The sequence below is a fragment of the Drosophila grimshawi genome, unplaced genomic scaffold, assembly GCF_018153295.1.
Source record: "Drosophila grimshawi isolate 15287-2541.00 unplaced genomic scaffold, ASM1815329v1 contig_1377, whole genome shotgun sequence".
Taxonomy (NCBI): Eukaryota; Metazoa; Arthropoda; class Insecta; order Diptera; family Drosophilidae; genus Drosophila; species Drosophila grimshawi.
Genome location: NW_025062900.1, coordinates 13,297,756 through 13,324,340, shown reverse-complemented (window position 1 = coordinate 13,324,340; position 26,585 = coordinate 13,297,756). Strand labels below are relative to the sequence as shown.

Sequence of the window (26,585 nt, the reverse complement as noted above, 5' to 3'; positions counted from 1 at the left end):
GATTATTTATCGCTGTGTCGTTATCGAAATGCTGCTCTTGTCTAAATGTGGCATTGCACAACACTGCAACACAGAGTTGCTTTGAGTATATTTTGACATTTGCAACATGGCGTACTTCATGCTTCCGCTCTTTCTTTCCCTTTCTTTTACCAACGTGCATAGTGTCGAGTAAAAGGTTAGTGTTCACATTTTCAATTTTCTTAACGAAAACAACACATAAAATGTTGACAATTTGTGCCCCAAACAGATGCCAGTCCCGGCCGCTAAGAAACCAGCAGCTAAAAAGCTGCCCGCTGTGCCGGAATCCAAGCTAAAGTTCAGCAAGAAACAAATCGTCAAGCGTGTTTCGGACACGAAACGTCGTCTGAAGCGTGCCGCTGTCGTTGCGCTGCGCAAGAAGGAGAATCTGGTGCGTGCCGAGAAGTACCAAAACGAGTACATCAAGGCCGATCAGCGCGAGATTAAGTTGCGTCGCCTCGCCAAGAGCCGCAACCAGTTCTATGTGCCCGCCGAGGCCAAGTTGGCATTCGTCGTCCGTATCCGCGGGTAAGTCATCAATTTGTTATCGATTCCACCTATGTTTTTTTTGTTGTGCTAATTTCAATTTATCGCTTTGCAGTATCAACAAGGTGGCACCGAAAGTGCGCAAGGTTCTGCAATTGTTCCGTCTGCGCCAGATCAACAATGGTGTGTTCATCAAGCTGAACAAGGCGACCATCAACATGCTTCGCATTGCCGAACCCTACATCACCTGGGGCTATCCCAATCTGAAGTCAGTGCGCGAGCTGATCTACAAGCGAGGCTATGTGAAGCACAGTCGCCAGCGTGTGCCGATCACCGATAATTTCGTTATCGAGCGCAAACTTCGCAAGGCGCATAACATTCAATGCGTTGAGGATTTGGTGCACGAGATCTTCACCGTGGGACCGCACTTCAAGTACGCCTCGAACTTCCTGTGGCCGTTCAAACTGAACACACCCACCGGCGGATGGCGCAAGAAGGCCAATCACTACGTCAACGGCGGTGATTTCGGCAATCGCGAGGACAAGATCAACAGACTGCTCCGCAAGATGGTCTAAAGTGCTAAAGAGCAGAGCTTTGCAAAGGAATAGTTAAAAAACAACAACAAAACGGTCTGGCAACAGCGAAAGAAATAAAATTAACTCTTTTTTAAAAGTATCCAAATGCCGTTCACAAAATCGAAGGTGTTTTCACTTTTATAGTTGAAGCTGCAAATACAGTCAAACTTCTCTACGGATTCTATTATTGATCAGGCTCACTAACCGAAGCTATATCAAGTCATGTCCTTGATGAAACATGGCACATATCTGTATTATTGCTGCAGGCTGTATATATGTCGGAGCCGGCCGAATCGGATCACCATGTCATATAGCTGGCATAGAAACGATCGTTGCTCTTTTGTTTGCCAACATATCCGAAACAAACTTACCCAATATGTGTATTATTATGCTCCTTATGTTTTAACGAAAAACCATCGAGATTGGACTAATTATCTAATTAACAATGAGTTCTTGTATGAACATAACACTTTAACAAAAAACCATTAATATCGGATTACTACTCCATTCAACTTTCATAAGAATCGGGTAGTTTCTTAAACTTTTAGTGAAATTTACATATTGGAAGTTTGAATCGGGTCTACATCGATACGTTATCTTTTACCTGCCAAAGATTAACGTTCTTTCCTGATTAACAATTAAGTAAATTTCTAAACTCGTCGAAGTTTAGTTCACCTGGCTCGGCAGCTTATATAAAGGGTTTTTCTTAGAATATTCGATTTGAAAGATTTCAATTAATAAATCGAAAAAGGCAAAAAGGCGGCTAGAATGCCCCTAACAGCTCTTTGAAATTGCCTTGTAAATCAAATAATCAAAAAGCAAACAATAATTCGAATACATTTTTATTCCATGAACAGAGATTAGTTGGTTTTTTACATGGACAACTGGAACACCAATGTCAAACGGCCATCTTCATTTGAATCTTTTCATACGGGTTGTAGTCAACGACTTCGAAGTCATCGTAACAGAAATCCTCAATTTTTTCAACCTGCCGCTTGATGCGGAGCTTGGGAAATGGACGTGGCACACGTTTCATCTGCTCCTGCAACGGTTCCACATGATTCAGATAGACGTGCGTATCGCCCATCGTGTGTACAAAGTCGCCAGGCTTCAGACCCGTCACATGTGCAATCATATAGGTGAGCAGGGCGTAGGATGCGATGTTGAAGGGAACACCTAGACCCATGTCGGCACTGCGCTGATACATCTGGCAGGAGAGCTCGCCCCTTGACTGCGACACAAAGAATTGCACCAGGCAGTGGCACGGTGGCAGCGCCATCTTAGGTATATCCAACGGATTCCATGCGGACATTATGATGCGACGATCCGCGGGATTGTTGCGTATGGTGTCAATCACCTGCTGCAACTGGTCGACGCCCTGGCCTGTATAGTCGTCATCGCAGCCGCGATACTCGGCCCCAAAGTGACGCCACTGGAAACCGTACACGGGACCCAGATCTCCCTCATCGCGATCTGTGTGACCGCATTTGTCGAGGAACTCGCGAGTGCTGTTGAAATCCCAGATGTGCACCTTCTTCGCCTGCAACAACTTGGCATTCGTTTTGCCGGCCACAAACCACAACAACTCCTCTGCGACGCCACGGAAGAAGACCCGTTTGGTGGTCAGCAGTGGAAAGGAATCGCGTAAATCGAAACGCATCTGAGTGCCAAAGATTGACAATGTGCCCACCGCTGTGCGATCTATTCGCTGATCACCTGTCTTAATAATCCGCTTCAACAAATCCAAATACTGCTGTTCATCTTTGTTGGTGGTCTTCTCCAGCGACGGTGCCGCTGGCGGCGACAGTCTCTCCTTCTTCAAACACGGTGAAGTGCTCCTCAAAATTTCGTCCTCTGATATATCTCTCTTTATGGGACTGCAGGGCATTTTTGCAAATGATGAGAAATAAATGTTAACCTTCGTTGCCTGACGCCAGTTAAAGATTGAGTGATTTGTAGTTATATGCCGCCAGAACCTGAAAAGCGCGCCAAGACTACGCGCCAAGACTACGCGCCAAAAACGCATCGAAAACAACCGTGACAAAAAGAGCGGACTATTTGAAAATATCGAAAGAATGTTTAAAAAAAAAACAGAAATATTCGATTAAATTCAGTTATTATCTATTTTGAGAATTTTTACTTACAATTACAATTCATTTCAGAGTTTTTTAATTAGTGCTGCGTAGTTTGCATACAAATGCAGTTGTGTGTTAAATGCACACATATCAACATGTTTAGAAACATTTTGCAAAAATAAGACGCAATAATGACCCGAAATCAGTTAACTTTTCTCCACGAAACTTGCATACCCTTCCATTAAAAGCGTTCTTGAAATTAATAGACAAGAACATGATTTTTGACATTTTAATTGAATCTGCATATTTAATACAATACTTAATTTATTTATTGCTGTTATTGTTGGCATTTTGTGTTACACATTTTGTAAGAAATCTGTATAACTATCTAAAAAGGTAACAGAAAAATGGCCACCGAGTTATCGAGATAAAAAAAAACCAGCTGTCGCCGATTTGGGTGATGCATTCAAATATAAAAGATGCATTCCTGCTGCAAGCTTTAAACATAAAAAAAAATTAAAAATCGTCGAATCGAATGAAGTCGGTCATTAATTGGACGTGCGTCTAAAGATTTTAAGCCTATTGCTAATAGAATCTACAAATACTTAAATACTTTATTGCGAGTTGCTAATTTTAATTCGAATTATTCTACTCTGCCAACTAATATGTCTAGGATAAAGGACTACAGTATTTTGCAAGGCTAAGAATATATTGTATTGATCTCTAATTTGATAAAGAATTTAAAACTCAACGTTTTTTTTTTTTTGCATTTAGAAACAAAAAAGGAACAAAATTTATATTTTTTAAATCCCTTTCATTTGTCAAGATGTCATTTCCTTAGTGTGCAAATAGCCGATAAAGAACAGAACTAAAAATGAAACTAGACTTTACCAATTATGTTTATTAATATTGTATTTCGCAGATTTGTATGAAATTCTGGATTGTTTTGCCTCTTACCAATCTCTTCAAACAAACAAATGTTCATTTTATTCTAATATGATGCCGTTTAAAGAGGGAAAACAACAAAAACGAGAATATTTTAATATATTATTTGCTTCACAAATGGCAGTGTTTGCAATACATTTTTTACACACTTTATTATGTTTGTAGTTCAACGAAGTTTTTCTCTTGAAGCAAATGGGAATTATGTGAAAGCAAATGAAATCCATCGAACAATAATAAGGAAATTGTCAAGTAATGTGAATACAGCATCCCGTTTACAAAATATAACATTTGCTCATAATTCTTGTCAAAACATTTGCAATTTTTATATAGCATTTTACAAATGTGTACTTATTTTATATGCTAACGTTATTTATGCGTCATAGTCGCAATTGTTTCGTGTCTGTTATTCTGTATTTCTCCTACTGATGTGTTGTGGTTACATGTATGTTCTGTACCAGGCGCTGGCCCCAATACTGTTCCAGATCGAATGGCTTGAAATTTTTCAATTGATTATCAGATTCATTGCAGTCAATAACTTCTGTGTCCTGCTCGCGCACCTGCAAAAGATTAAGCGAAAATACAACATAAGACACACACACACACTCAAGTAATAAAAGTGACCTGCCGCAAGTTGCAACAAATTGCGTCTGTCGTCTGTCAATTCAAATAAATCGACTCACTTTGTTCCAAGCCTCGCGAATGTAACGAATTAATTCATCATGCTGCGAAATGGTCACACCCTGCTGCTGCTGCTGTTGTTGTTGTTGCGAGGCCGCTGCATAAATCACATTACTGTTTGTTGGTGCATTATTAATGCTATTATTGGAGTACTGTGTATTTGTTGCTGCTGCCGATCCCGAAGATGTTGATGATGATGTTGACGATGTTGTTGCTGTTGTCGACGACGACGACGAGTTGGCATTGTTGTTGTGGTGATGATGATTGTGTGGTCCATTGCCGCTGCCCTGACGGCGCATATAGGGGAATCGTCTGTAGTAATATTAGTTAAAGAGAAATTAGTTTCCACAAAATCGAAAAACACACACACACACATGCATGCGCTACGTGTGTATATCACCTAGTTTTTCACGTCTACATACATTTACGACACACATACACATGAGCTGTGTGTTTACTTTTTTTCAATTTGTATGCGTCACTTGAGTCGCTTACCAATCGTTAAAGTGCACATATAATATTGTACTTACCCATTATTGCGGTCCATTTTGTATTTGCGTTGTTGAAAATATTGCTTGAGTTCCTTTTTTATGTTTATCCCACAAATCCCAATTCTATTATTGGGAGTATTGTGATCTATTTTTTTTCTTTTCGTTGTTGCATTTGACAGCAATATCGACAGCCTTTTTACTATCGATTTTTACAAGCGGGTTGGCAGCCCCACGAGCCGGATGATTAACAGTATGTTAAAATGCGATTACAGCTGTCGGTTGCCGGCAGACGTTATAAATGAAAATGAGTTTTAAATGTTTTCACAATTTCGGTTTACGTTTATTTTTATAAAATGCATAACATATATATTTTTTGTTCAACTTTTAATGATAAACGTAAAAATAGTTGCACATATACATACATATACATACAATATAAAAAGGAAATGTAGTCATTATTTCAAAATTGTACTTTACAAAAGAGTTTCAATGCTTATACATATATATGTATGTATAAATATAAATATAGTTTATACTGAGCATTCTTAAACACAACGCAATTTTCGTGAATCAACAATCATCATGTCGATAATATGTTCATTTCATATGTATTTTGATAATAAAACTACTTTTGTCTTTAACAAAATAAAATGCACATTCCGAGTTTCATATTTGTCGTTACAATTTGGCAGCACCATGGAAATGATGGGCGGGGAGGAAGTGGGGGAGGGAAGAGACGAAAAGTACCGTGTGATTTGTTCGATTCGGGAATAATATAATATAACTTATATGCCTATGTACTGCATACATATACATATATAATATATAATTAACGGTTAGATTTGTGCTAACAGTTACAATTAGTTTAAGAACTATTTTGGCGGCGCGCTGTTTACGAATGAACTAAACAACAAATATTTTTTTTACATTTACTTACCACACATAAATACAAACTAGTGCAGTAGTGCTGGATAACGATCGATAATTACAGCATACCCATTAATAATTGCAATTGCAAGGGTTAGTCAATGGTATTAATAAAAATATAAAAAAATTGGGATTACCAATTACAGTGATCGCTCGATAAAAGAAACGTGATTCAATGCTGAGGTGAAAGTCTTGTAAGAAACCAATTTCATTGGATTTTTCAAATATTCTATAGTGTCAAAAACTAAAACTAATATTGAAAATATATCTTTCAATAGGATAAAATTGGGGAAAATATAGGAGCGATCACTGTCTGTTAATTATCGATTGTTTTGACACTACTACCAGGAAGTTTACGTACGTCTCATATACATATGTAGATTACAGATTACGGGTTACGGATTACAGATCATCGTCGCCAATTTCCTCAAATGCCTCGTTGCGCACCGCAGCCGCATTTGCATCGTTGCGAAAGAAAACGGCCGCAAAGGTGCGAGCCGTTGTTAGTTTATGGTGTTGCCGGCTGCGTTCCGCTAGAAACTTGACCGGGGGTGTTGCCGCTGCTGTTGTTGCTGCTGCCGCTGCTTGAGAAGCTGTTGCTGTTGTCGATGTGGATGTAAATGTGCAGGACGAGGCCGAGCTGGGCGTCGATGAGGTCGACTCCGATGCGGCACGCGATGTACTTGCCTCCTGCTCATCATCGCTGCCACCTGTTCCGCTGCTGCTGCTACAGTTGTTGTCATTGTGGAGCAGCTCATCGACCATGGCCTGTAGCGAGACAGACATGAGCATCGCCTGCTCGCTGGTAATGGTTATCCAGCGCAGCGTTTGCTTCGACATCAGATACTCGAACGACAACTGAAGCTGGGTGGGCTGATCCCGTGACTCGAAGGTGTTGTGCATGGCACTCACCCGCCAGCAACGCATGCGTGTCACCCGAAATTTCGTCTCATAGATTTTGGCACCGCGCGCCGTTCGCAGGCTCAGCTCCCGATTGCCGATGGTCACCAGAGCAGTGGTCTCCGCATCGGGATAGTCGACTTGGGCGGCGCCAAATTGCAGACAGCCATAGGAAGGCAGCTGACGCACAAGCTCCAAATATTGCACTGGTCGCGACTGCAATTGCAGGCCGTACAACTGGCGCCGCATCTCGGGCGTACAAATGACCCATTCGCGTGCCACATCCGCCAGCGTTTGATGGTACAGCAATTTGAGGGCGACGCCATTGCCCAGCAGCTTGGCATCCCAGCGAGCGTTCCAGTAGCAGGTGCGCAACAACAATTGACATGGCTGGGCGTGCAGCCGCGTTATAAACGGTGACTCAAAGTCCATTAGACGACGCAACAGCAGCACCGTTGCTGGTTCATCTGGCGAGGAGTTGGATGTGGGCATGGAATTGGAAGTGCCGGCATCATCATCGTTTGCATTCACTTTTCGCATGAGATACAAGCAAAAGAATTGAATTAGGTCGTCGGGCAGCTTGAGTATGCGACAGACGCACTGTAGCAGTGCACTCGCATTCTGCTGCACATGACAATTGACCAGCAACTGTGCACCGTCCGCGCCACCACTGTACACCTCTACCTGCAGCTGCTGCTGCTCATCCTCGCCACTGATGGTGCACTCGGCGAGCGCAGTGTCCAATTGGGCGCGTTGCAGAAACTGTTGCAAGTATGATAAGCGGGCAATGCGCGCATCCTGCCCAATGATCTGCAGATAGTGCTCCAAAGCGGCACGCCGCGCCTCCAGCTGACTGTTGCTCAGCGGCAGCAGTCGCTTGGATGGAAACGGGGGCAGGGCGGCGTCTGTGCAACGGCTGCGCAGCTGTTCGTGCAACGCGTGCAGCTGCTTGTACCGCAGGCAGCAATGATAGTTGCCATTTATATAAATGTTGTAAACCGTGTAAGTGGGCGAGCCACCCCGCCCATCCGCATACTGCTCCTGTGTGTCGGGTATTGAGAAATGCATTTTCTTTTACTGTTGCTCTTGCTGTTGTTGCTGCTGCTGTTTCTGTTCTTGTTGTTGTGGGACGCGCTGCTGGTGCTGCGTTCACTTTTTCATTGCGTTAGACTTGTGCGTCATTGAACTGACGTTCTTTGGCTAGTGTTGGCCGATTAGTCACTATGTTTTGATTTGTACATATATTAATTTAATTAATTAAAGAAATTGCAATTGTGAGTTTTTTCACCTACACGACAGAGGTGACAAAAAATATTTGGCAATATCGATAGCTCACAGAACTATCGATTAACGCCCTTTAAAAAAAAAAAACAATTGGTGTACGATGATATTTTAATTTATTGCTTGACATTGCAATTTGTTACTAATTATTTGCCTGATAAGTGTACTCTCTACTTCTAGGAATTATCATTGATTGATAAAAGCCGCTGTTTATTCATCGACATTGAGGTTTACTTTTTCGCGCTTGAGCACCAGACCACATTTCGATAGTTATTTGTAGCATGTGCAAGCAGACCAGTTGAATTCAAATTGAAGACACAAATTATTTCTTTTTTTAATGTTTAACTTTAAGTTTAGTACAACTTTTATGCTACTAAAATCAGTTGTTCAAAATGAGTGGCAATTGTTTGATGTGTCGCTCAGCTGATCCAGCAGCTGATCAACGAATATCAGCTGAGCGCGAATCCATTACGAAAAACGTGAGCGCTAAAAAACAACAAACGAGGAAGGCAAACTTCAGAACTTAATAATATTCATATTTATGTACGAATGGAGCTGCCGAAGCAGAGACCCCACCATGACATAACCGCACTCTTTGCCGATGCTCCGGATTTTGTGCGCGTCAGTGCGCCAATGGTGCGATACAGCAAGCTGGAATTTCGCAGATTGCTGCGCCAGAATGGGGTCCAATTGGCCTTTACGCCAATGATGATTTCTGATTCGATAAATAACAGCGAGAAGGCAAGACAAAATGAGTTCACCACTGGCCCCGATGACCAGCCGCTCATTGCTCAGTTTGCGGCCAAGGACGCCACAGAATTTGTGACATCGGCTCAGCTCATTTATCCCTATGTCGATGGCATCGACTTGAACTGCGGCTGCCCTCAATCCTGGGCCATAGCCAAGGGCTACGGCTGTGGCCTGCTGCGTCAGCCAGACCAGATGCGCGATATGATCCAGTGCTTGCGACGAACACTGCCCACGGGCTTCAGTGTTTCGGTGAAAATGCGTCTGCTACAGGGCAGCGACAGTGATATATCCTTACAAAAGACAATCCAACTGGCCCAGCAGCTGGAGCATTGTGGCGTCACATTCCTAACATTGCATGGACGCACGCCGGCCCAGAAACATTCCAAGGACACGCTGAACGTTGCGGCCATGGCCGACGTGGCGCAATCCCTCCAAATTCCCCTGATAGTCAATGGGAATGTGGAGAGCTATCGGGATGCGTGCGAATTGCACGCCAATACACAAGCAGCTGGAGTGATGGCTGCCCGTGGCCTGCTCGCCAATCCGGCGCTTTTCAATAGCGACTATCCGCTGGCGGAGACCACACCCAAATCATGTGTGCAGCAGTGGCTTGACATTGCCCAATCCGCTGGTGAGCGATTGCATTTCCAATGTTTCCATCATCATCTCACGTTCATGTGGAGCAGCGAAATGAAGCGCGCCTTGCGCGTCCAATTCAATAGCCTCGGCTCCAAATCCCAGGTCCTCGAATTCCTCGCCGAGCACTACGATGTGCGTCAAAGTGCAGGTATCTCCCCAGATCCCTACACAAATTGCACCTATAACCATTTCACGCCGCCGAAGCATGCGCGTCACCTGGCAGCCGAGGCTGAGGAGGAGCATGGCTGGGATGCGACAAGTGATGGCAAATATTTCACAGAGTTTAAAACTAACAAATTATCTGCCGAGCAGTCGGAGGATCTGGAGTGGGGTGATCTATTTGCAGGCGATGACTGATGTTGGAATTAAAGATTATGCTAGAGATAAAGTGGAATTTTTATGCGACTTTTCAATGTTGCAATATTTGTAAAGTTGTTTTAAAAAAATAATTATAATTAAACCTTTAGGTTGGACTGCGCAACTGTATATATTATGTATTCGGCAAAAACTGACCGTTTTCCAAATCTAAATTTATTCAAAATGCAATTTCCTACGAATAGGTATAAGGAAAATGTCCCAAATATTGTGAATTAATGATTTGCCATTCACATGCAACGCCGACAGACGCCATTCGATAATTCCTAACGAATTGTTAGTGCCAGCTTGCGCATCACTAGCCTGCAAAGAGAGAAAACAAAACAAAGGGCGAGAAAAAATGCGTCGCCGGGAACTGCAAACCATACAACTGAAGCTCTCCGAGCTCAAGGAGTACGAGCAGGCCAAACTGGAACGGGCCAAGGCGCGCCAACAAATCTCCTCGCCACGCACCCCAACGCCCAGTTCGGACAGCGACATTATGCTGTTGCCGTCCAGCAGTGTGCCGGCAATTTTACTCGCCAACAACGAAGTGGATGCGGATGCAGATGATGCATCATCCAAAGACAATGCTGCATAGGCACAAGCAGATCTAACGGTGCATATGGTAAGTCGGTCATTTATATGGAGATTAGTTTACATGTCAGTTTACAGTTAACATTCAGATTTAGTACTCATCGCTGCTATTGTTGTTGTTGTTGTTATTATTGTTGCTGTTGTTGTTTTGAAAACGCACCGTTTCAAAGCCATCAACGAGTATCTCCCGATCCTCGGTATGCTGTCGCTCGCGCAACCATTGCTCCCGCACCGGCACATAGCGTCTCAATCCGGGCCACTTGCGCCAGCAGCGTCGCTTGTACATCAGCCACATCAAGGAGAGCGTGCATCCAAATAGAAAACAGATCACAAAAATGCTAATTCCATGCACATGCGAATGTAATTCGGTGGTCTCTTCCTGTAGATCCCGTTGCCCCGCCCCTGACGCCCCTGTCGCATCATCAATATGCTGTATAAGCTGCAGTTTCTCCTGCTCCGTTGCCAACTTGATCAGCTGCTTGTCGCACGTGGTGATCGGCACATAGCTTGTGATGACATCCCCAGCCAAGGAATGGACACGCACGGCACACTCATCGTAGCTGCTATTCAATCTGGATGCGTGCACAAAGTTCGCTCGGGCATGGGCAAGTCGCGTCACACATGTGAGATGCGTGTCGGCAACCAGTTCGGAGACATTGCTTCGATAGTGCAGCACATAATTGAGAATCAATCCATTCGGTTGTGCTGGCTCCGCAAAGCGTACCACATACTCCATTGTCTTGGGCACCCGGCACGCACTCAGCTGTGGCAACTGATCCGCACCCAGTGTGAAATTGGTGCGCTCATTTAACGTTGTGGCACTACTGCAACCGACAGCATTGCATGTCTGCAACTGCAGCGAGTACAAGCGATACCGTTCCAGCTGCCGCAACTCATACAGTGTTGTATTTGAAGGCAGGCGTACATGTTGCAACGGCTCCGTCGACTCCTTGCAGTTGGCGGGCGTATCGAGACTGCAGCGATAGAGCTCCGCCATTTCGCCAATGAAATGCTGATCGTCGGCAAGCTCCGCCCGATTGGCACAGCAATCGTAGTAGTCGTACTCCTGCAGCGAACGCCAACGTATCGCATCCATGTCCTGCCACAGAAATGCCGGCTGGCGGCAATAGTTGCGCTCATCTATGTACGCAGCATCATCCATCAGTTTGTACACGCTCAACACATACGAATCCAACGGCTGCTCCGCTCCACCCAAGAGCAGTGTCAATACACTATCCGTCTTCTTTGTGAGCGAGAGTGTTGGTGGCTTTGGTATATCCATCTGTGTCTGCACATAGATCATATCGCTGCGCGCATCGTGCTGGCCATCGCCGCCAAAGGTGCGCAACAGGCAGGCGTAGCGTGTGTTCACTTTCAGTTGCTCCAGCTGGTAGCTGTAGTGTGTGGCATTCGCCTGCAGATCGTCGACGAAGAGCAGCAGTCGCTGCCAATTGATACGCGTGCACACAGGCGCCTCCAGTTCACTGTGTTCCGCATACTCCTTGCCCGGCGGCATGCTTCTATATATCAACTCCAGTTCGACACTCATCTGCGACTTGGGCCAACTAAGCTGTAGCGTGTGGTGCGAGCGTGCCTGCAAAGAGATGGAGATGAGAGAGTAATCATATCTACATTGTGCGGACTCACCTGAACGGACAGCTGCAGCTTGGATGGACTGCAAAGCACTTCCTGATCGCTGGTCTGCAGCGAGTCCATCACCTTGTCGTGTTGGACCTGGGCTTGAAATAGTTTTATATGCTTGTTGCACAGCTTGTTGTTGCGATGCATAAACATGCCACCGTTGACGAACTCCAGATTCACTCTGGGCTCCCACAAATCCGACAGTTGCTTGTTGTCGTAGAGTATGAAGGCGTAATGACGATTCTCCAGTGGATCGCCGTGGATGATACGCAAGTTGCTTAGAAACTTTAAGCTGCTCAGCTGCGACGAGCTAAAGGCCGCAACAAAAATATATTGTTTAAATGATTGACTGATTGATGGAGTTGAACATTTGTTTGCAATCACCGATATATCTTGAGATGTCCGCGAATCTCACGTATGCTGCTCAGACTGTCCTCCAGCTGCAGCTCGTTAACCTCGTTGCGTATGGTGATGATGAGGCTACCGTTGACAATCTGGCAGCCGCGCAAGTCCTCCGCATCGGCCAAATTGTAAATGGCAATCATGCCATCTGACTGATCGGGCGAACAGACGCTAATACACGGCTCCTCTGCACCGCAGCGCACGCAACTCGACTCCGCATTGGCCTTGTAGCCGCTGGGACAGAACGCGACACACTCAAACCCATACGTGAAGTGGCCATGATGCGAGACGCACTCCTCGCGCGTGTAACAGCGCTGATACTGCTCCAGCACAAACCTGCGAACGGACTACGACTAAGTGGCAATCAATAACAACACGCCACCAGGACGGGCGTGGCTCAGCTCACTCACTTGTACGTCGGACAGCGTTTCACGCAAACACCGGCATCGGTTAGGCCACGACAAACCACACAGCCAGCAGCAGTTGCATTGTGGCAACCACCCAGGCACTCCTCGTGGCAGCTTTGTACGTTCCTAAAACAAATTTATTTCAATTAGACAAACATTTATCAAGAATGGATACGAATAGAATATGAGAAACAGTTGTTCACTTTAGGATATGGTCTAAAAATGAAGCAGCCTGTTAAAGACAGTCAAATGAAATACATTCTTGCGCATACCGATCAATATGGACGACATTATCATTCTCGAAGCGTTGGCATATGAAATTGGACCAGCAATAGCTCGATGGACAACCCTTGCAGCTGGCTCGGCTTGAGCACTTGTTGGATGCAATCATTATGTGATTCTCGCCCGGACTCAATGTGAGTCGATCCCAATTGATCTGCAAAATAATTGACAGTGTGAGTGGGCATATCGATGGTTGCCCCATATTACCTACTCCATTCAGCTGGCACAGTTTGTGGGAGGTGCCGATGTAGACGTGACCACGCTGGATGGCAACTAGTGAGGGGAACTCTACCTAAAATTTAAATACAAAAAAATGAATACAAAAATTAGCCATAGAGAGAATATTTTTTATGATTCATTTTCAGTCACAGTTTAGATTCATTCAACATTAAAAGGTCAAAAAAATTGTTGTAGGTGAAATTCGTTGTTCTCGTAAATCAACAAAAAAAAGGTTTTTATTAACAATATTAATAATAAAATAGAGAAGGGTATATCGAACTTAGAAACCAATATGCATTCAAAGTTTTCGATTAATATTCCCTGACGAGATTAGAAACATTTTTGTATTCTATATGCACTTACCAGCTCAAGATCCGGCATATTGCTGATGCCCAGCGCATAGTTAAGGAACAGTCGACGGCCGCGTATCACAGTGAGATTGGGGAACATATTACGGATGGTGGAGAGCTCGCGCACGTCTGTGAATATCATAAAGTCGGTGATTTCGCGCAGTTTGGGAAACGAGTACGCGGAATAGTTGCACATCATTTGGGAAATTAGGGTGATCATCACATAGCCAGTGATCACTGTACAGTTGTCCAGCAGACTCATTTTGCTGCACTCGTTGCGTATGTCAATGCTGGTGCACTCCTTGTGCTCGGCCAGCGGATTGGGCAGCGTTGCTATCGGCAACCCACCGATGGTAGCAAGCGCCAGCAACATGTGCCCAACATTGTTCGGCAACATGTTGCTGAATTGTCTGAGATTTGTGCGTGCTTATAATTTTTGCTGGGACTGGTGTTGTTTTTGTTGTTGCTGTTGCTGTTGTTTACATCGATGTGTTTTCAACATTGCGCAGCTTTTTGCACTTTTATCAGATTTGTTTATTTGCTGTAGTTCGCACAGTTATTGCATTTGCCGTTTCTTTTGCTCTTTAGCGACGTTTGCGCCTAATTAGCGCATTTGCTTTGCGATCGATCCCCCCAAATTCACGATTACCCGCAATTTATGAGTTTCTTACGTTGATATTTTCTTTTTATTTTTGTTTTTTGCGCACTATCTTCAACGAAAATCGTTCGAAGGGTTTCTGTTATTTATTTATTTTTTTTGCTGCTGCTTTTACGCTTAGTTGTCTAAAAATGTGTCCACACAAACACATACACACGCACACACACACAAACGCCGTTAAAAACAATTGTTGAACTAGTCCCAAGAGAAAACGATGTGTCGTGTTGAAAAATGCGGGAAGAACTCAGGGCTTAGTCTTGAATTGATCTTATTTGATTTTTGTCGTGCATTTTCTATTCGGTAATATCATTTAGTTCGTAGGGTTGCCACTTATTTCTGAGCCTATGTTTGAGTTAACTTGAGCAAAACTCTTTGATATTGACTATTATTTAATAAACTATTTCCTTATTAATTTATTTAATACGCACTGATTTTACCTATCATTCCTAAATAAAAATAAATATTTTGTAAAAAAAAAACCAAATTATTCACTAAGATTAAACAGCTTTTTAAATGAAAATACAATTTTTAGCTCACAATCACTTTTACATTTTAGTTGAATAAGTTAACATTTAATTGAACATTTTAAAACACAATTATTGACACAATCTTTTGAGTTTAAAGATTAATTTTATTTTAAATATTTGTATCATTTCAGTTGGTCAGCACAGGAGGAGCTTAGCGATCGACACTAAAAATATTTATACCAAATCTGGAGAGGATTACTTCGGAAGACGAACTACTTATTAATATTAATATTTAAATAAAATAGACACGTAAAGCATAATGTAAACGTACTGACGCAAAATGAATTTCGAACATTAGTTTTTAATTGATGTCCGTGGAATGGAATCAAATAATAAATACAAAATTGATATTTGTAAATGATTGGCTTGACAAATTGCAGAGAAATGAGCACCCGACGATCTTGACGCCTCGACGACCAATTGCCGACTGTCGACTGTCGACTTCTGATTGCCGGCCACTCACAGCCAAAGAGTCTGGTCTGAGCTGTCGTCGCTGAGGCGGGATCGTAACGATCTGTGCGAGCCATCAAATTGATTTTTCATTTAGTGTTGCCCCCGCTCCGCTGCACTGCGTGTCGCGGTTGCGGTTGCGGAATGTTGCGGACCTTTGCGTCATCTGCCTGTCTTACGGCATTCGAAGGCGGGCCGTAAATTAATTTCAAGCGTTTGATTTGTCGTCGATGTTGTTCATGAGAACTTGCTCAGCAGATGAGCGTACAAGTAAATTTTGTGCAAAACGTATATAGAATGAGAGTAGACATCCATCAAGGTTAGAATTTCTCACAGTGTATGCTGTTGGCCAGCAGTCAGCAGGGCTATTATTGAAGTCGCTCTCCTGTCCTGACAAACAAGCAGCTGATCTGCCTGGTCATTAAAACAGCTGACTCCAATTAGGCATATGTTACCAGCCTCACCAGGACACGCAGACAAAAAATCCAGGCCCAACTGGAAATCAATACTGAGAATTCCCATGCAGGCCAGCAGCTGAGACCAAGAAGCTATTAATGTTAATGGGTGAAATGAGTGATGCCAAAAAAAAGGGTAAAAGAAAACTTCATTTTTAGCTGAGCAGAACTTTTTAAATTACATTTCGTATGATTTTTTTGTGAGGTTCTCTTTTAAAATGACTTCAGTATACACAGAGCAAAGAGTAAGTTAAATATTCTAGCAACAATTATGCTTTTTTTAACTACATGTTCATCCAAAATATTTCAGATATTCTATACCAAAATAAAAATGTATTTCTTGGAAAAAAATGGGAATACTCATTTGTTAAATGGTGCCAGTTATATTGAGTATAGATGGATAGAATAAAGTCACATCAATTACGAAACTACTAAATAATTAAAAGAAAATTTTGTTGAAAGTGCACTTGAATTTCTACGCAAAGCATTATTTGTATGAAAGATCATTTTATATAATTTGTGGCCTTCTCCGTTGCTCATAAGTCAAAGTTCAATTAATTCAATTAAATTATTTGTGTGCGTGGTTGTATTGGGGATGGTCGGTCGCATATCAACTTACGTACAATATATACGGGCATTATATATTAAAATCAACACACTTTTGTTTAAAGATCGGAAAATATAGTTACGCTTTTGTTTGCAAAACAAAATATATACGAAATTTGCATTGTATATTCAATATATACATGTTTTGAATTCGATGCTTAACTTAGGGTATTGCTTGTGGCTACGTGACTATTCCGGTGGCGTATTATCGTGTATCCACTCCTGGAAGTAAACCAAGCTGGTGTATACGCTGGGAATGCGAAGGCCACCACAATTGTCCGAGCCAAAGGACATAATGCCGATCTGCAACAATTGAGTTGTTAGAAACAATTGAATAGTTAATCAATGACAGTATCAATCAGTATCAATCATACCTGTGAGAAGATGCCACTCTCCTGGATGAATAGAGGCGCACCACCAAAGCCCTGACACACATCCTTGCCCTCGCCGCCGGCACACATCCATTGGCCCTCAATTGAATTGGGCGATTCGAGGGCACCCGTTGAGCCATAGTTGCGCAGGCACAGATCCCAGCTAGTCAGAGGCACATCCAGATGCGACATCTCCGGCTGGCGTATGCTCGATGTGGACATCTTGCCCCAGCCGGCAATCGTTGCCCGTTTGCCCACCACCAAATTGGCACGAGTCTTTTGCAAACAGATCGGCTGTGTGGCCACTGAAGAAGATCAACAAGATTGAAAAGGTGATTAACTTTTAAGTTCGTTCAAAATGTAGTTTACTGAGTAATACGCGTATCGCTCCATTCATCAGGAGGATGAGCCTCTCAAATTCAGCTTCGATAATTTACAACATTGTTTCAGTCACTTATTAAAAACGGGTAGATTGGATATAATCAAGTTGTGTAAGTGTGTATAACAGGCAGAAGGCAGTATTATCGACATCATAAAGTATATATTTATGTCCTTAATCAGCATTAAATGAATCTTCAAATGTGGATGATAAGCTCTTGTATACCACGCACAGATCAAGTCTATTAATTTATTATGATGGGTATGGATCTAGTTTGAGGGTATTTTTTAGTCGAGCAACTAAAACATTTTTACTTGGTTCGTTTTTCGAACACGCACGCCCATTAAACATTATAAAGCCATAAAAACACCAGCAAACAAGCTGGTCAGCAATTCAGGTATATAGCCATAAAATCACCAGCAAACACAAGCTGGTCAGCAATTTAGGTAACGCGTCCATTGTTGTGAGGCTAATGTGTTTTTTTAAGACTTGCTGCCTGCCAACGGGCCAGGTGGCGGTAATAGCCCTTATTTGTACAGATCGCATGGATATTGGCGCATCAAAATTCAATTAAAATCTTTTACTCGCTGCTGCACAGGCAAAGTTTTGTACAATAAACTACAATTATTGGATTTGCAGGAACAGTGTGAGAGCAGGACAATCAATTTGAATACGATAATGTTCTATAAAATAATGATAAACGTTGTAATACTATAGATTGTGCTTAACGATACCGAATCCATACTTAAAGCTATTAAGCACTAACAGACTAGCATAAATATTGACAGATTATTGTTTAATTGTTTATTGATATGTCTATACACAATTGTATAAGGCATAAGTATTTATATTCTTGTACAGCATCAATATGTAGAAATAACAAAATCGATAACTTAATTGAAATGCTCGCAAATTAATGCCAAAATGAAATATTCAGCTCATTCTATTCAACTCATTCCTCAAACAATACAAAGTCCATGCCCATTGAACTGTGGCTAAAATCGAAAACGGATTTTCAGCGACCAATGCTTTAGCTAATTACTTGCTACACTAAGCACAAATGTACACCAAAAAGCTAGTTGTTGGCCAATTAAGTTAACCCCACCAGCCCTTCCACACACCCGCTTGCCTTGGCTTAACCTCAAATTAGCGACATGCAATATGAGAGACGCAGTTGACATTATTGAACTTGGGCAGCGAGTGCGACTCGAAAAATATCATAGAGCAAAACGATTTTTAATTAACGTTGACACTGCGAAGCGTAACCAGCGTACAGTCCCTGTGTCACCCTCCCCCTAGTCTCCTAGTCCCACAGTCCCACCCGGCATCGATGCTTACCCGAGTAGTTGAGGGGGGTTTTGAGCACTAGCAGCGCAATGTCATGATGATATTGGCCTTGCTTATAGTCTGGATGCACAATCACATGACTGATGGCATGATTGACAGAGCGCGGTGCACAGAAGCCAGTGCTGGCACAGTCCGGATCACTGGAGGTGTCATACTCGCCAACGCGCACCGACGACCTGCAAGGGAAAGTGATGCAGTTGCAGTTACAGTTGCAGTTGCACACAATAACCTTTGGCACACTTACAGTCGATGGCCATCGGCCTTGGCCAAGGCACAATGAGCAGCGGTTAGGACAACCCGTCGGGCAATGATCGAGCCAGCACACGGATAAGCAAAGGCGCCCGTATTGATATCTGAAATTGAAAGGTACAAAATTATTACAATTATTACTTACAGATATACAATATATATTTTATACAATAAAATAATATATGTAAATTAAGGGCTATTTTCGATTGGCTACTGCCGCCTTCTGTTACATTTTTATCATAAAATAAATATTAAAAATATGATTATGCTAAAGAAATGGTTGAGATATTGCTTAAGATGTAAGGGATAGGTATATAATATAATATAATCTTGTAGAGGGTTGTATAATTATGTCGTGGAGTGTGTACCGCATTGAAGAAGATTTGCCGACACACATGAAATTATATATATATTCTTGATTCGCACCAGTAAAATATGTATATCTGAAGAAGTCTTTGCCGACACCCAAAAAAAGAATATATGTATAATTATTCTTGATCAGCACTTGTAAAAGATATTATATATCTTGATAACATTTTGGTATAGATACGGATGGAGCGGAATTTAGAATTCTTTTGCTTAATCAAACTTTTTGCTTAATCAAACTGACAAATTTACAGTCTTATAAGGTGTAAAAAAATGTAGACATAAAAAATGATCAACATCTATTATAATTACTTATATGTTGATAACTTATAATAAATAAAAAAAACATTTTGTACATCTGTTATACATATTTGAATATGATAGATACATATATAATAATAACGTATATATATATTTTAATATTTATATATATCGGTTTCGCAATTTTATAATTGAACTTGAACTCTCGCTCAAAATAATAGTAGTATACTCTTTATTAACTTTAATCTTTTATAATTATGTTATTTGAATGATGTGTCAAGCATTTTTGACTCAGTCGTATTAGCACAATATAAATCCCCATTTTTTGACATTTTATTGTCTTTATTATTATTTTATTATTTTGACTACAACCGTTGATCTGTGCTTGTGGTCTGCAAACTGTACTTTCTGGGTATTAAATTTAAGTTCAGATAATCAGCTACTTACGCTTGAAGCCCACACGGGCAACAAATGGATACGAGCCGAGTCCCTTGTAGAAATGACCCTGCACCAGGGATTTGCCGCACACCTGATTCTTCTCGAGCGGACTGCTGGGACAGCACACGTAGGGCATCTCTTCGCCGCTGCCGCAGTAGAGCGACTTGTCACCGTAATAACAATTCTTGGCCACCTCGTAAATCATAGTGGTGCAGTCGTGCAGCGGTGTGCATTCTGTGCCAAAGGAGCACTCCGTATTCGCGGCATGGCCCCCGATATAGGAGCGAGCAGCCACCGAATGGGCGGCGCTTGTATTCCCCTTGGACACGCCCCCATAAGTTGGTGGAATAACTAATTTTTCTGGAGGTAAAGTGGGTAGGGTTTGGTGATTGGTTTCATTATTTTTATAACTTAATCTGCCAACATTTTAATATTTCATATTAGTTTATATATTTCTGGGATTTTACATTTAGCTCTAAGTATTTTTGTTATATTTATAGGAAGGTAAAAGGTTTTTGTACAATTTCCTACTGTCTGTCCGAATGGGAAAATGTGGTAATAAGAAAATTGTTTAAATTTTGTTTGATAATTTAAGAAAACTTTCAAGCTTTTTGACTCCATCGATTTGATAGCAAGAATATATTTTGTATTTTCACTGAATTTAACGAGTTCGAGATAGATTTTATCTAAGCATGAAATATTGTTCTGACAGAACTTGTGACAAATAATGGTTAGTTAGTCGATCATTTTATTTATTACATATATATCAATTCAAAGTGCGTTTTCAAGTTGAAAATTTTACTATCATTTTTGCTCTAATTCTTTAAAGCTCTCCGCAGAATGACCTACCAAATTCACCAGCTTCACTTCGAATGCTTGCAAATATATTGCAAATAACGAAAATAGTTGCAGATAACGAACGCATTATTATTTGAGCTGAGCCAACAGCAATTGGACGATTTGACAAAAATGTTTTGAATATATTTCTGTTGTTGGAACTGTTTACATAACTGCCGCTTTTGTATTACTTTCGAACCGTGCGCGTTCACAAAACTTTTTCGACTAAACGGCTCGACGTTGGACCTGCTATTAAAGATCGTGCCAAATGAAAACGAAATTTGAATGGTCAGGTGCGGGAACTGCTACTCGTTTACTCTTCGCTGGTTATTAACTGATTTTTATGACAGTTTGGTCTCAATTCGCAACCATTTCCACGTTCCACGTTGTCGTTTTGTTTTGTTTCGTTTGTTTGTAGATAGTTTTCATTACTCTGATAGCAGATGAGTCGCTGTTTCATGAATGATATGTGGATCACATGCACATATATATATCCATACATAGTCATTAGATAGTTAGTTTTAATGCATGAGTCTGGTTGCATTTTTTTTATATTGTGTTATTATGCCTACCACACGTTACAGAATTGTGGTCGAGAGCATTCACATCTACATATTTCCACACAAATGTAGGAAAATCAGTTTATTTGTAATATGGCTAGTCTGGCAGGGCGGGGCATAATGAGTAAATGATGCGACAGTTAGTTGCACTTTTTTCCGTAATTGTTAATACTAATGAAAATAATATAAATTATTGGGATGCGCATAGCTACACAGTGGTACAATTGATTCCCAGCAAATAATTGATATCAATTTAATATAATAATCTAGAAAGTGCTTTAAACAACATATAAATTGAAAGTTTTATGTGGATAGAGACTGAAAGTTATCTTGTTTCAAGTAAGCTTCTGGTTTTCGCTCGAAGTTGGCATCAAAATCAAGAAATTCAAATAACTATTAATAATAAGTAATTTTTAAAAGATATATAAATAAGAAACCATAAGCATATGATTAAATATATATGCTTATCGTGTATTTAATTATAATGTATGAAACGTGCTTTAGTTGAAAAATAAAAATGTTAACACATTCTACACGCAGCGCACATCCCAATTCCAGTTAGCCGAAGCTTTCTTCTGGCCGCGAGTACGAAGTTATTTAAGTTAGTTTTACTTGTTTTATACATGTGCGTACATATGTATGCATATATATTATAATAAACTATTTGGAATGAGATCATTTTGATTTGATAAGCGGCCGAGTGAGTAGAGCGACGGTTCCACTTTTTTAAACATGAAAACAAGCGCGACAAAATGCACATTAAAATGTTTTAATGTTTTATTGCACATATACATATATATATGGACATGTGTGTAAATGTGTGTGTGCTTGTACTAAGCTAATTCGTTTTCTTTTTTTTTTTTAGTTAATGGTAAATTTTACTTTCGTTGTGATTAACATCATTTATCGCGCTTTTACAGCAAAAATAACAAGTGCTGCACATTATTTACGCATTTCTTGACTAGACGATTTGTTCAGGTTGCTTCATCGCGGTCAAGTAATTGTTTCTCTTCCTGTTCCTCTTCCAGAGCACTGCGCACAGCATCCTTGTTGTAATCACAGTGAGCGAACAAGTTGGAGCTACTGCTTTCATTGGACATGTTGTCACTCGATCCACTCGTATTGTTCTCCAGCGAGATGCTGCTTTCCGCACCGGATAGATCGTCGACGTACTCGTAGATGAGTCCGGCGTGCAGCGGCATTGGGAAGTTGACCGTCACCTGGCGAAACACCTCGAAACGATCACGTAACTGGGTGTCCACCTTCTCGGCGTCCTGATTCTCTTCCTGCAGCGATTGCAGCATCGAATACATCAACATTCGATTGGAAATTTGGCAGTCAGGCAAGAGTTCCTGTTGCTGATTAGGACACATGCCGGTCACCAAGTGCAGATATCGTCGGCTTGGCTAAGTTATGAATTTGCAATAACGCCTCTCTCAGATGAATACTTTTTAGCAAGTATTTGGAAAATTTTAAATTTATACGTGCGTTAAATTTTTCCAAATAAACTGACTAATTCGAACACAAGAAATAAACTCGACCAACTGTGTAAAACTATTACAAAATTCCTTCAATTTCTAAAGCAAAAAGCAAAGCCTACTACATTTTCAACAAAACAAATATTCAGGCAATTGAAAAATGCGGAAATTAAACAGTTACTGTACCGCAACAGCGCTCCTATAAATGCATTAGTATATTAATATGATTATAAACCAGATGGTATCTACATAGATGATATATTGTTTGGCAATTAAAAATACACACGTATTTGTTATCTATTTTTAATATCCTTCTTTTGTATATAACATTCTTTAGTTGACCATCTAATGATATACATAAACTGCAAAACTATTTTAACAGTTAGACAACTATTTAAAGTACACATTAAAAAACAAAGTACAGTTAACAGTTAAATGTCATCCATTATAATGACACATAGTCGTGCCTAAATTGCCAGAAAATTGACGAAATAAACAAAATTAAAGAGCGTGTCCAGTGTTGTGAGTACTCTTTTTACTTTATTGAAATACAAAATGCAATAGAATGTTGAAGCATTAATTAATTAATATGTTTAAATTATAACAAAAAATATTTAAAACAAACGCAAACAACGGGCCCTGATTTTAAAACATTAGTACAGAAAAGAAAAATACACACATTGTGAAAACATGGAATGAAGTACATTTTTGTGTATTGGTTCTTAGACATTTAAAAATACAGTTATGGGGCAATGATCACTGCCCAGACAATGGCTGCGCATCACATTGTCCACAATGCGTGGAACAAAGCGCTCCGAGACAATGCAGTAATCCAAACGCCAGCCAACGTTTCGGGCACGAGAATTGGACATATATGTCCAGAAGGTGTAGGCACCAGTGCGATCGGGATACAATTGCCGGAAGGTATCTACATAGCCAAGGGACAACAGTTCAGTCATCTTATCGCGCTCCTCCTTGGTGAAGCCAGCGTTGCGTGTGTTCGCCTTTGGGTTGGCCAAATCAATTTCCAAATGTGAGACGTTCATGTCGCCACAGATGACGACCGGCTTGCGTGCATCTAACTTTTGTACATACGCTTGGAATAGCTTCTCCCAGCGCATGCGCATCTCCAAGTTAACCAGCTTGCGACCCGAATTCGGCACATACACATTGATCAAAAAGTATTTCTCATACTCGGCGGTGATCATGCGGCCCACATCATCAAACTCCTGGTTGCCAATGCCATACTCCACATTTATGGGCATTACTTTGCTGTAAATTGCGACGCCAGCATAGCCGCCGGGCATGCAGAGCCAGTACGGATGGTATCCGGCCAAGCGTGTAATCTCATCGGGTAGCTGATCGTTGATGCACTTAGTTTCCTGCAAAGTGATAAATCATATTAAGTACATAAATGCATACAAATCACTTTCTAAAGTTATAGAATTATATACAAACATAAGATATTCTGTTTCCCTTTGAACTTATGTTGAATTATGACTTACATGAGATCATAGCAGCTCGTAAGATATTTACCTGCAAACAAAATATGTCCGGTTCCTCAACTTCCACAAACTTAAGGCCATCCTTCTTTAACCAGGCGCGCAGGCCAGCCACATTCCAGCTGGAGATTTTCAAATTGAATGTCTTATCTGTTGGCGACGTGAATAGACTTTTATCATAGCTGCCAGCAGCATCCACCTTTTGTGTTGTTGGCTTTTTGGTCTTGGACACTGGAAAACAAAAGTTAAGCACATTTTGCAAACTTTTCAATACCACACCGCCACAGCCGGGCTCAACCAACGTACTTTTCGAGCCATCAGCTGCGTCGGCTGCAATGGCATCAGCATCCTCTTCGATGACTGCCGCTTGACGCTTGCGACCGCGTGCTGCAAGAGATATATTGATGAGTTGAACTCCATTCAAGTATTAATAGTTTCTCTCTGTGCCACTAACCTGGTTTGCTCTCTGGCGTTGGCTTTGGCACGTTTAGTTCCTCATCCTGTTCCTCATTGACACGCTTCTGTGCACGTTTCCTGCTGGTGCTAGGTGCTGGGACCTCACGCATCTCTATCGGTGGTGCCTCAACACTTGCCACTTTCCTTCCCCGTTTCTTGACGGGCACCTCAGCGTTCTCATTGCTGGTCTTCGCTGACCTCGCACGCTTGTTGCTCGCTAGCTCGTCTTCAGGTTTTTGATCCTCCTTGACCTCTAGAACCGCAGTCATTTTTATGGTTGCTAAATGCATAGCGGCGCGTGCACGCTTAGTTGTGGCTGCTGCTGTAGCTGTTGTTGATGTTTGTGGTGGAGCATCTGTCTCGGCTATTTGTGCCTTGCTTTTGGTGGCTGTCACAGACACATCCTTTTTGGCACGTCCTGCCGCTGAGGGCTCAGCCGATTCAGTCGCATCATTCTGCTCTGCTTCCTTAATTTTGCGTCCGCGCGCCTTGGACGCCGTCTCCTTGATTAGTGCGACACCGTCCTCCTCCTTAAGGAATGCTTTGTCTTTCTTGGCGCGTCCCTTACTTAGTTCAGTCTCCTCGGGCGCAGGAGTTTTATCTTTTTTGGCGCGCGACTTTGTGATTTTAGTTTTAGGTGGTTCGGCCTCACTCACCTTAGTAGTCGGCCTTCGGGTGCGGCCCCTCGGCTTAGGTAGCTCTGCAACCTCTACCACGACTTCCTCTTTTTCAGTCTCTTTCTTTTTGCCCCGCGACGCAGTCTTCTTAACAACTTCAGTCTCGTTCGCCTCTGCATCGTTCGCTTCGCCAGCAGCCGTTGCAGCTGCCATTTTCTTGCCGCGCGCTTTGCTTTTAGGTGGCTGTTTGATGGCATCAGCGACCAGATCGATGCCCGCAGTCCCAGTTGAGGACGACGCATCATTGCCATTTGTTGCAAGCAACTCTGAGGCCGTTGCTTTTTTTGCAACTTTTGCGCGTGGCATAATTCTCAAAATTTTCTCTTTTAATAAGTCACAAAAAAACAGAAACTCTTTTTCAAAATGCTCTTGCTTTTGTCTTGCTTTTTAAAATGTTTCAAATGCCAATGCCAACAAAAAAATAAAGAAGAAACGACAACCGACTATTAGCTCTGCGCGGGCAATAGCAATGCTATCACAAGCCGGCACCTTTACTGACCCGCGTGAAGTTGGCAAAAAAAACAATCGTAAATGCTTTCATTCGATATTTTCGATTGTTGCAGAATTTTCAAATTTTAATTTATTTAACTATTGGGTATCCGTCCTGCAGCTTAATCCACTTGTGCTTAATCTAAAATTCTTGTATATTTATAGTACTATTCTTATAATCATTTTGTACCTTGCTGTACTTGAATGAACTCGATAACACCCTCCACTTATAACAATGAATATTCCTAACTTCAAACATATTTCTCTATATTCAAAAAAGCTTGTCAAATTTAACAGCAAGAGTTGGGAACTGCATACCAGGCCTTAAATAAGTATTCATTTATATGCGCGATATCGATATCGATAGAAATCTAATCGATAAGAAACGAGAAGCCAACCACAGATGACATCGATTGTGTCTTCGATTGTCTTTTAGACAATACCCGCTGTATCTTTTATTTA

General features: G+C 41.6%; 10 protein-coding genes across 10 annotated transcripts; 3 read left to right on the top strand and 7 right to left on the bottom strand.

Moving 5' to 3' along the window:
• Positions 1-83: 83 nt before the first annotated feature.
• Positions 84-1,199, top strand: LOC6561936 (60S ribosomal protein L7). Its single transcript, XM_001988249.2, has 3 exons — positions 84-175; positions 248-546; positions 620-1,199. The coding sequence occupies exons 2-3, from the start codon at positions 248-250 to the stop codon at positions 1,077-1,079; spliced, it is 759 nt and encodes a 252-aa protein (XP_001988285.1). The 5' UTR covers positions 84-175; the 3' UTR covers positions 1,080-1,199.
• Positions 1,200-1,905: 706 nt separating this feature from the next.
• LOC6561937 (thymidylate synthase) lies at positions 1,906-3,292 on the bottom strand. The gene is made up of 2 exons (XM_001988250.3): positions 3,224-3,292; positions 1,906-3,133 (listed from the first exon to the last, which is right to left on the bottom strand). The coding sequence occupies exon 2, from the start codon at positions 3,103-3,105 to the stop codon at positions 1,978-1,980; it is 1,128 nt and encodes a 375-aa protein (XP_001988286.2). The 5' UTR covers positions 3,106-3,133; positions 3,224-3,292; the 3' UTR covers positions 1,906-1,977.
• Positions 3,293-4,034: 742 nt separating this feature from the next.
• LOC6561502 (protein kinase 4) lies at positions 4,035-5,467 on the bottom strand. The gene is made up of 3 exons (XM_001988251.3): positions 5,308-5,467; positions 4,780-5,089; positions 4,035-4,656 (listed from the first exon to the last, which is right to left on the bottom strand). The coding sequence occupies exons 1-3, from the start codon at positions 5,322-5,324 to the stop codon at positions 4,519-4,521; spliced, it is 465 nt and encodes a 154-aa protein (XP_001988287.1). The 5' UTR covers positions 5,325-5,467; the 3' UTR covers positions 4,035-4,518.
• A 251-nt stretch (positions 5,468-5,718) lies between these two features.
• Positions 5,719-8,356, bottom strand: LOC6561503 (sorting nexin-17). The gene has a single exon (XM_001988252.3). The coding sequence runs from the start codon at positions 8,161-8,163 to the stop codon at positions 6,598-6,600; it is 1,566 nt and encodes a 521-aa protein (XP_001988288.1). The 5' UTR covers positions 8,164-8,356; the 3' UTR covers positions 5,719-6,597.
• Positions 8,357-8,815: 459 nt separating this feature from the next.
• LOC6562613 (tRNA-dihydrouridine(20a/20b) synthase [NAD(P)+]-like) lies at positions 8,816-10,268 on the top strand. The gene has a single exon (XM_001988253.2). The coding sequence runs from the start codon at positions 8,926-8,928 to the stop codon at positions 10,120-10,122; it is 1,197 nt and encodes a 398-aa protein (XP_001988289.1). The 5' UTR covers positions 8,816-8,925; the 3' UTR covers positions 10,123-10,268.
• Positions 10,269-10,419: 151 nt separating this feature from the next.
• On the top strand, positions 10,420-15,557 carry LOC6562614. The gene is made up of 2 exons (XM_001988254.2): positions 10,420-10,747; positions 15,334-15,557. Exon 1 carries the CDS (start codon positions 10,481-10,483, stop codon positions 10,718-10,720), a length of 240 nt encoding a protein of 79 aa, XP_001988290.1. The 5' UTR covers positions 10,420-10,480; the 3' UTR covers positions 10,721-10,747; positions 15,334-15,557.
• Positions 10,744-15,017, bottom strand: LOC6562615 (insulin receptor-related protein). Its single transcript, XM_001988255.3, has 7 exons — positions 14,031-15,017; positions 13,660-13,740; positions 13,439-13,602; positions 13,170-13,292; positions 12,742-13,095; positions 12,364-12,667; positions 10,744-12,310 (listed from the first exon to the last, which is right to left on the bottom strand). The coding sequence occupies exons 1-7, from the start codon at positions 14,412-14,414 to the stop codon at positions 10,808-10,810; spliced, it is 2,913 nt and encodes a 970-aa protein (XP_001988291.1). The 5' UTR covers positions 14,415-15,017; the 3' UTR covers positions 10,744-10,807.
• A 903-nt stretch (positions 15,558-16,460) lies between the features above and the next one.
• Positions 16,461-21,300, bottom strand: LOC6561619 (chymotrypsin-like protease CTRL-1). Its single transcript, XM_001988256.3, has 6 exons — positions 20,974-21,300; positions 20,134-20,484; positions 19,055-19,163; positions 18,802-18,986; positions 17,088-17,389; positions 16,461-17,016 (listed from the first exon to the last, which is right to left on the bottom strand). The coding sequence occupies exons 1-6, from the start codon at positions 21,047-21,049 to the stop codon at positions 16,903-16,905; spliced, it is 1,137 nt and encodes a 378-aa protein (XP_001988292.1). The 5' UTR covers positions 21,050-21,300; the 3' UTR covers positions 16,461-16,902.
• A 1,039-nt stretch (positions 21,301-22,339) lies between these two features.
• On the bottom strand, positions 22,340-23,007 carry LOC6562258. The gene has a single exon (XM_001988257.3). The coding sequence runs from the start codon at positions 22,892-22,894 to the stop codon at positions 22,496-22,498; it is 399 nt and encodes a 132-aa protein (XP_001988293.1). The 5' UTR covers positions 22,895-23,007; the 3' UTR covers positions 22,340-22,495.
• A 672-nt stretch (positions 23,008-23,679) lies between these two features.
• LOC116805216 (recombination repair protein 1) lies at positions 23,680-26,104 on the bottom strand. The gene is made up of 4 exons (XM_032735717.2): positions 24,956-26,104; positions 24,808-24,888; positions 24,536-24,732; positions 23,680-24,381 (listed from the first exon to the last, which is right to left on the bottom strand). Exons 1-4 carry the CDS (start codon positions 25,938-25,940, stop codon positions 23,722-23,724), a joined length of 1,923 nt encoding a protein of 640 aa, XP_032591608.1. The 5' UTR covers positions 25,941-26,104; the 3' UTR covers positions 23,680-23,721.
• Between the last annotated feature and the right edge of the window lie 481 nt (positions 26,105-26,585).

Coding starts and splice junctions, on each gene's coding strand:
- LOC6562614 (XM_001988254.2), top strand. CDS start 10,481: ATGCGTCGCCGGGAACTGCAAACCATACAACTGAAGCTCTCCGAGCTC.
- LOC6561937 (XM_001988250.3), bottom strand. CDS start 3,105: ATGCGTTTTTGGCGCGTAGTCTTGGCGCGTAGTCTTGGCGCGCTTTTC.
- LOC6561502 (XM_001988251.3), bottom strand. Junction 4,657..4,779: donor TTCGCGAGGCTTGGAACAAA/GTGAGTCGATTT, acceptor AATCTTTTGCAG/GTGCGCGAGCAGGACACAGA.
- LOC6561936 (XM_001988249.2), top strand. CDS start 248: ATGCCAGTCCCGGCCGCTAAGAAACCAGCAGCTAAAAAGCTGCCCGCT. Junction 547..619: donor TTCGTCGTCCGTATCCGCGG/GTAAGTCATCAA, acceptor ATCGCTTTGCAG/TATCAACAAGGTGGCACCGA.
- LOC6562615 (XM_001988255.3), bottom strand. CDS start 14,414: ATGTTGCCGAACAATGTTGGGCACATGTTGCTGGCGCTTGCTACCATC. Junction 13,096..13,169: donor AAACGCTGTCCGACGTACAA/GTGAGTGAGCTG, acceptor GTCCGTTCGCAG/GTTTGTGCTGGAGCAGTATC. Junction 12,311..12,363: donor AGCTGCAGCTGTCCGTTCAG/GTGAGTCCGCAC, acceptor ATCTCTTTGCAG/GCACGCTCGCACCACACGCT.
- LOC6561619 (XM_001988256.3), bottom strand. CDS start 21,049: ATGCGTTCGTTATCTGCAACTATTTTCGTTATTTGCAATATATTTGCA. Junction 19,164..20,133: donor TGCCCGTGTGGGCTTCAAGC/GTAAGTAGCTGA, acceptor TTTCAATTTCAG/ATATCAATACGGGCGCCTTT. Junction 17,017..17,087: donor AGAGTGGCATCTTCTCACAG/GTATGATTGATA, acceptor CAATTGTTGCAG/ATCGGCATTATGTCCTTTGG.
- LOC6561503 (XM_001988252.3), bottom strand. CDS start 8,163: ATGCATTTCTCAATACCCGACACACAGGAGCAGTATGCGGATGGGCGG.
- LOC6562258 (XM_001988257.3), bottom strand. CDS start 22,894: ATGTGTCCTAATCAGCAACAGGAACTCTTGCCTGACTGCCAAATTTCC.
- LOC116805216 (XM_032735717.2), bottom strand. CDS start 25,940: ATGCCACGCGCAAAAGTTGCAAAAAAAGCAACGGCCTCAGAGTTGCTT. Junction 24,733..24,807: donor CGCAGCTGATGGCTCGAAAA/GTACGTTGGTTG, acceptor TTTGTTTTCCAG/TGTCCAAGACCAAAAAGCCA. Junction 24,382..24,535: donor CGGACATATTTTGTTTGCAG/GTAAATATCTTA, acceptor ATCACTTTGCAG/GAAACTAAGTGCATCAACGA.
- LOC6562613 (XM_001988253.2), top strand. CDS start 8,926: ATGGAGCTGCCGAAGCAGAGACCCCACCATGACATAACCGCACTCTTT.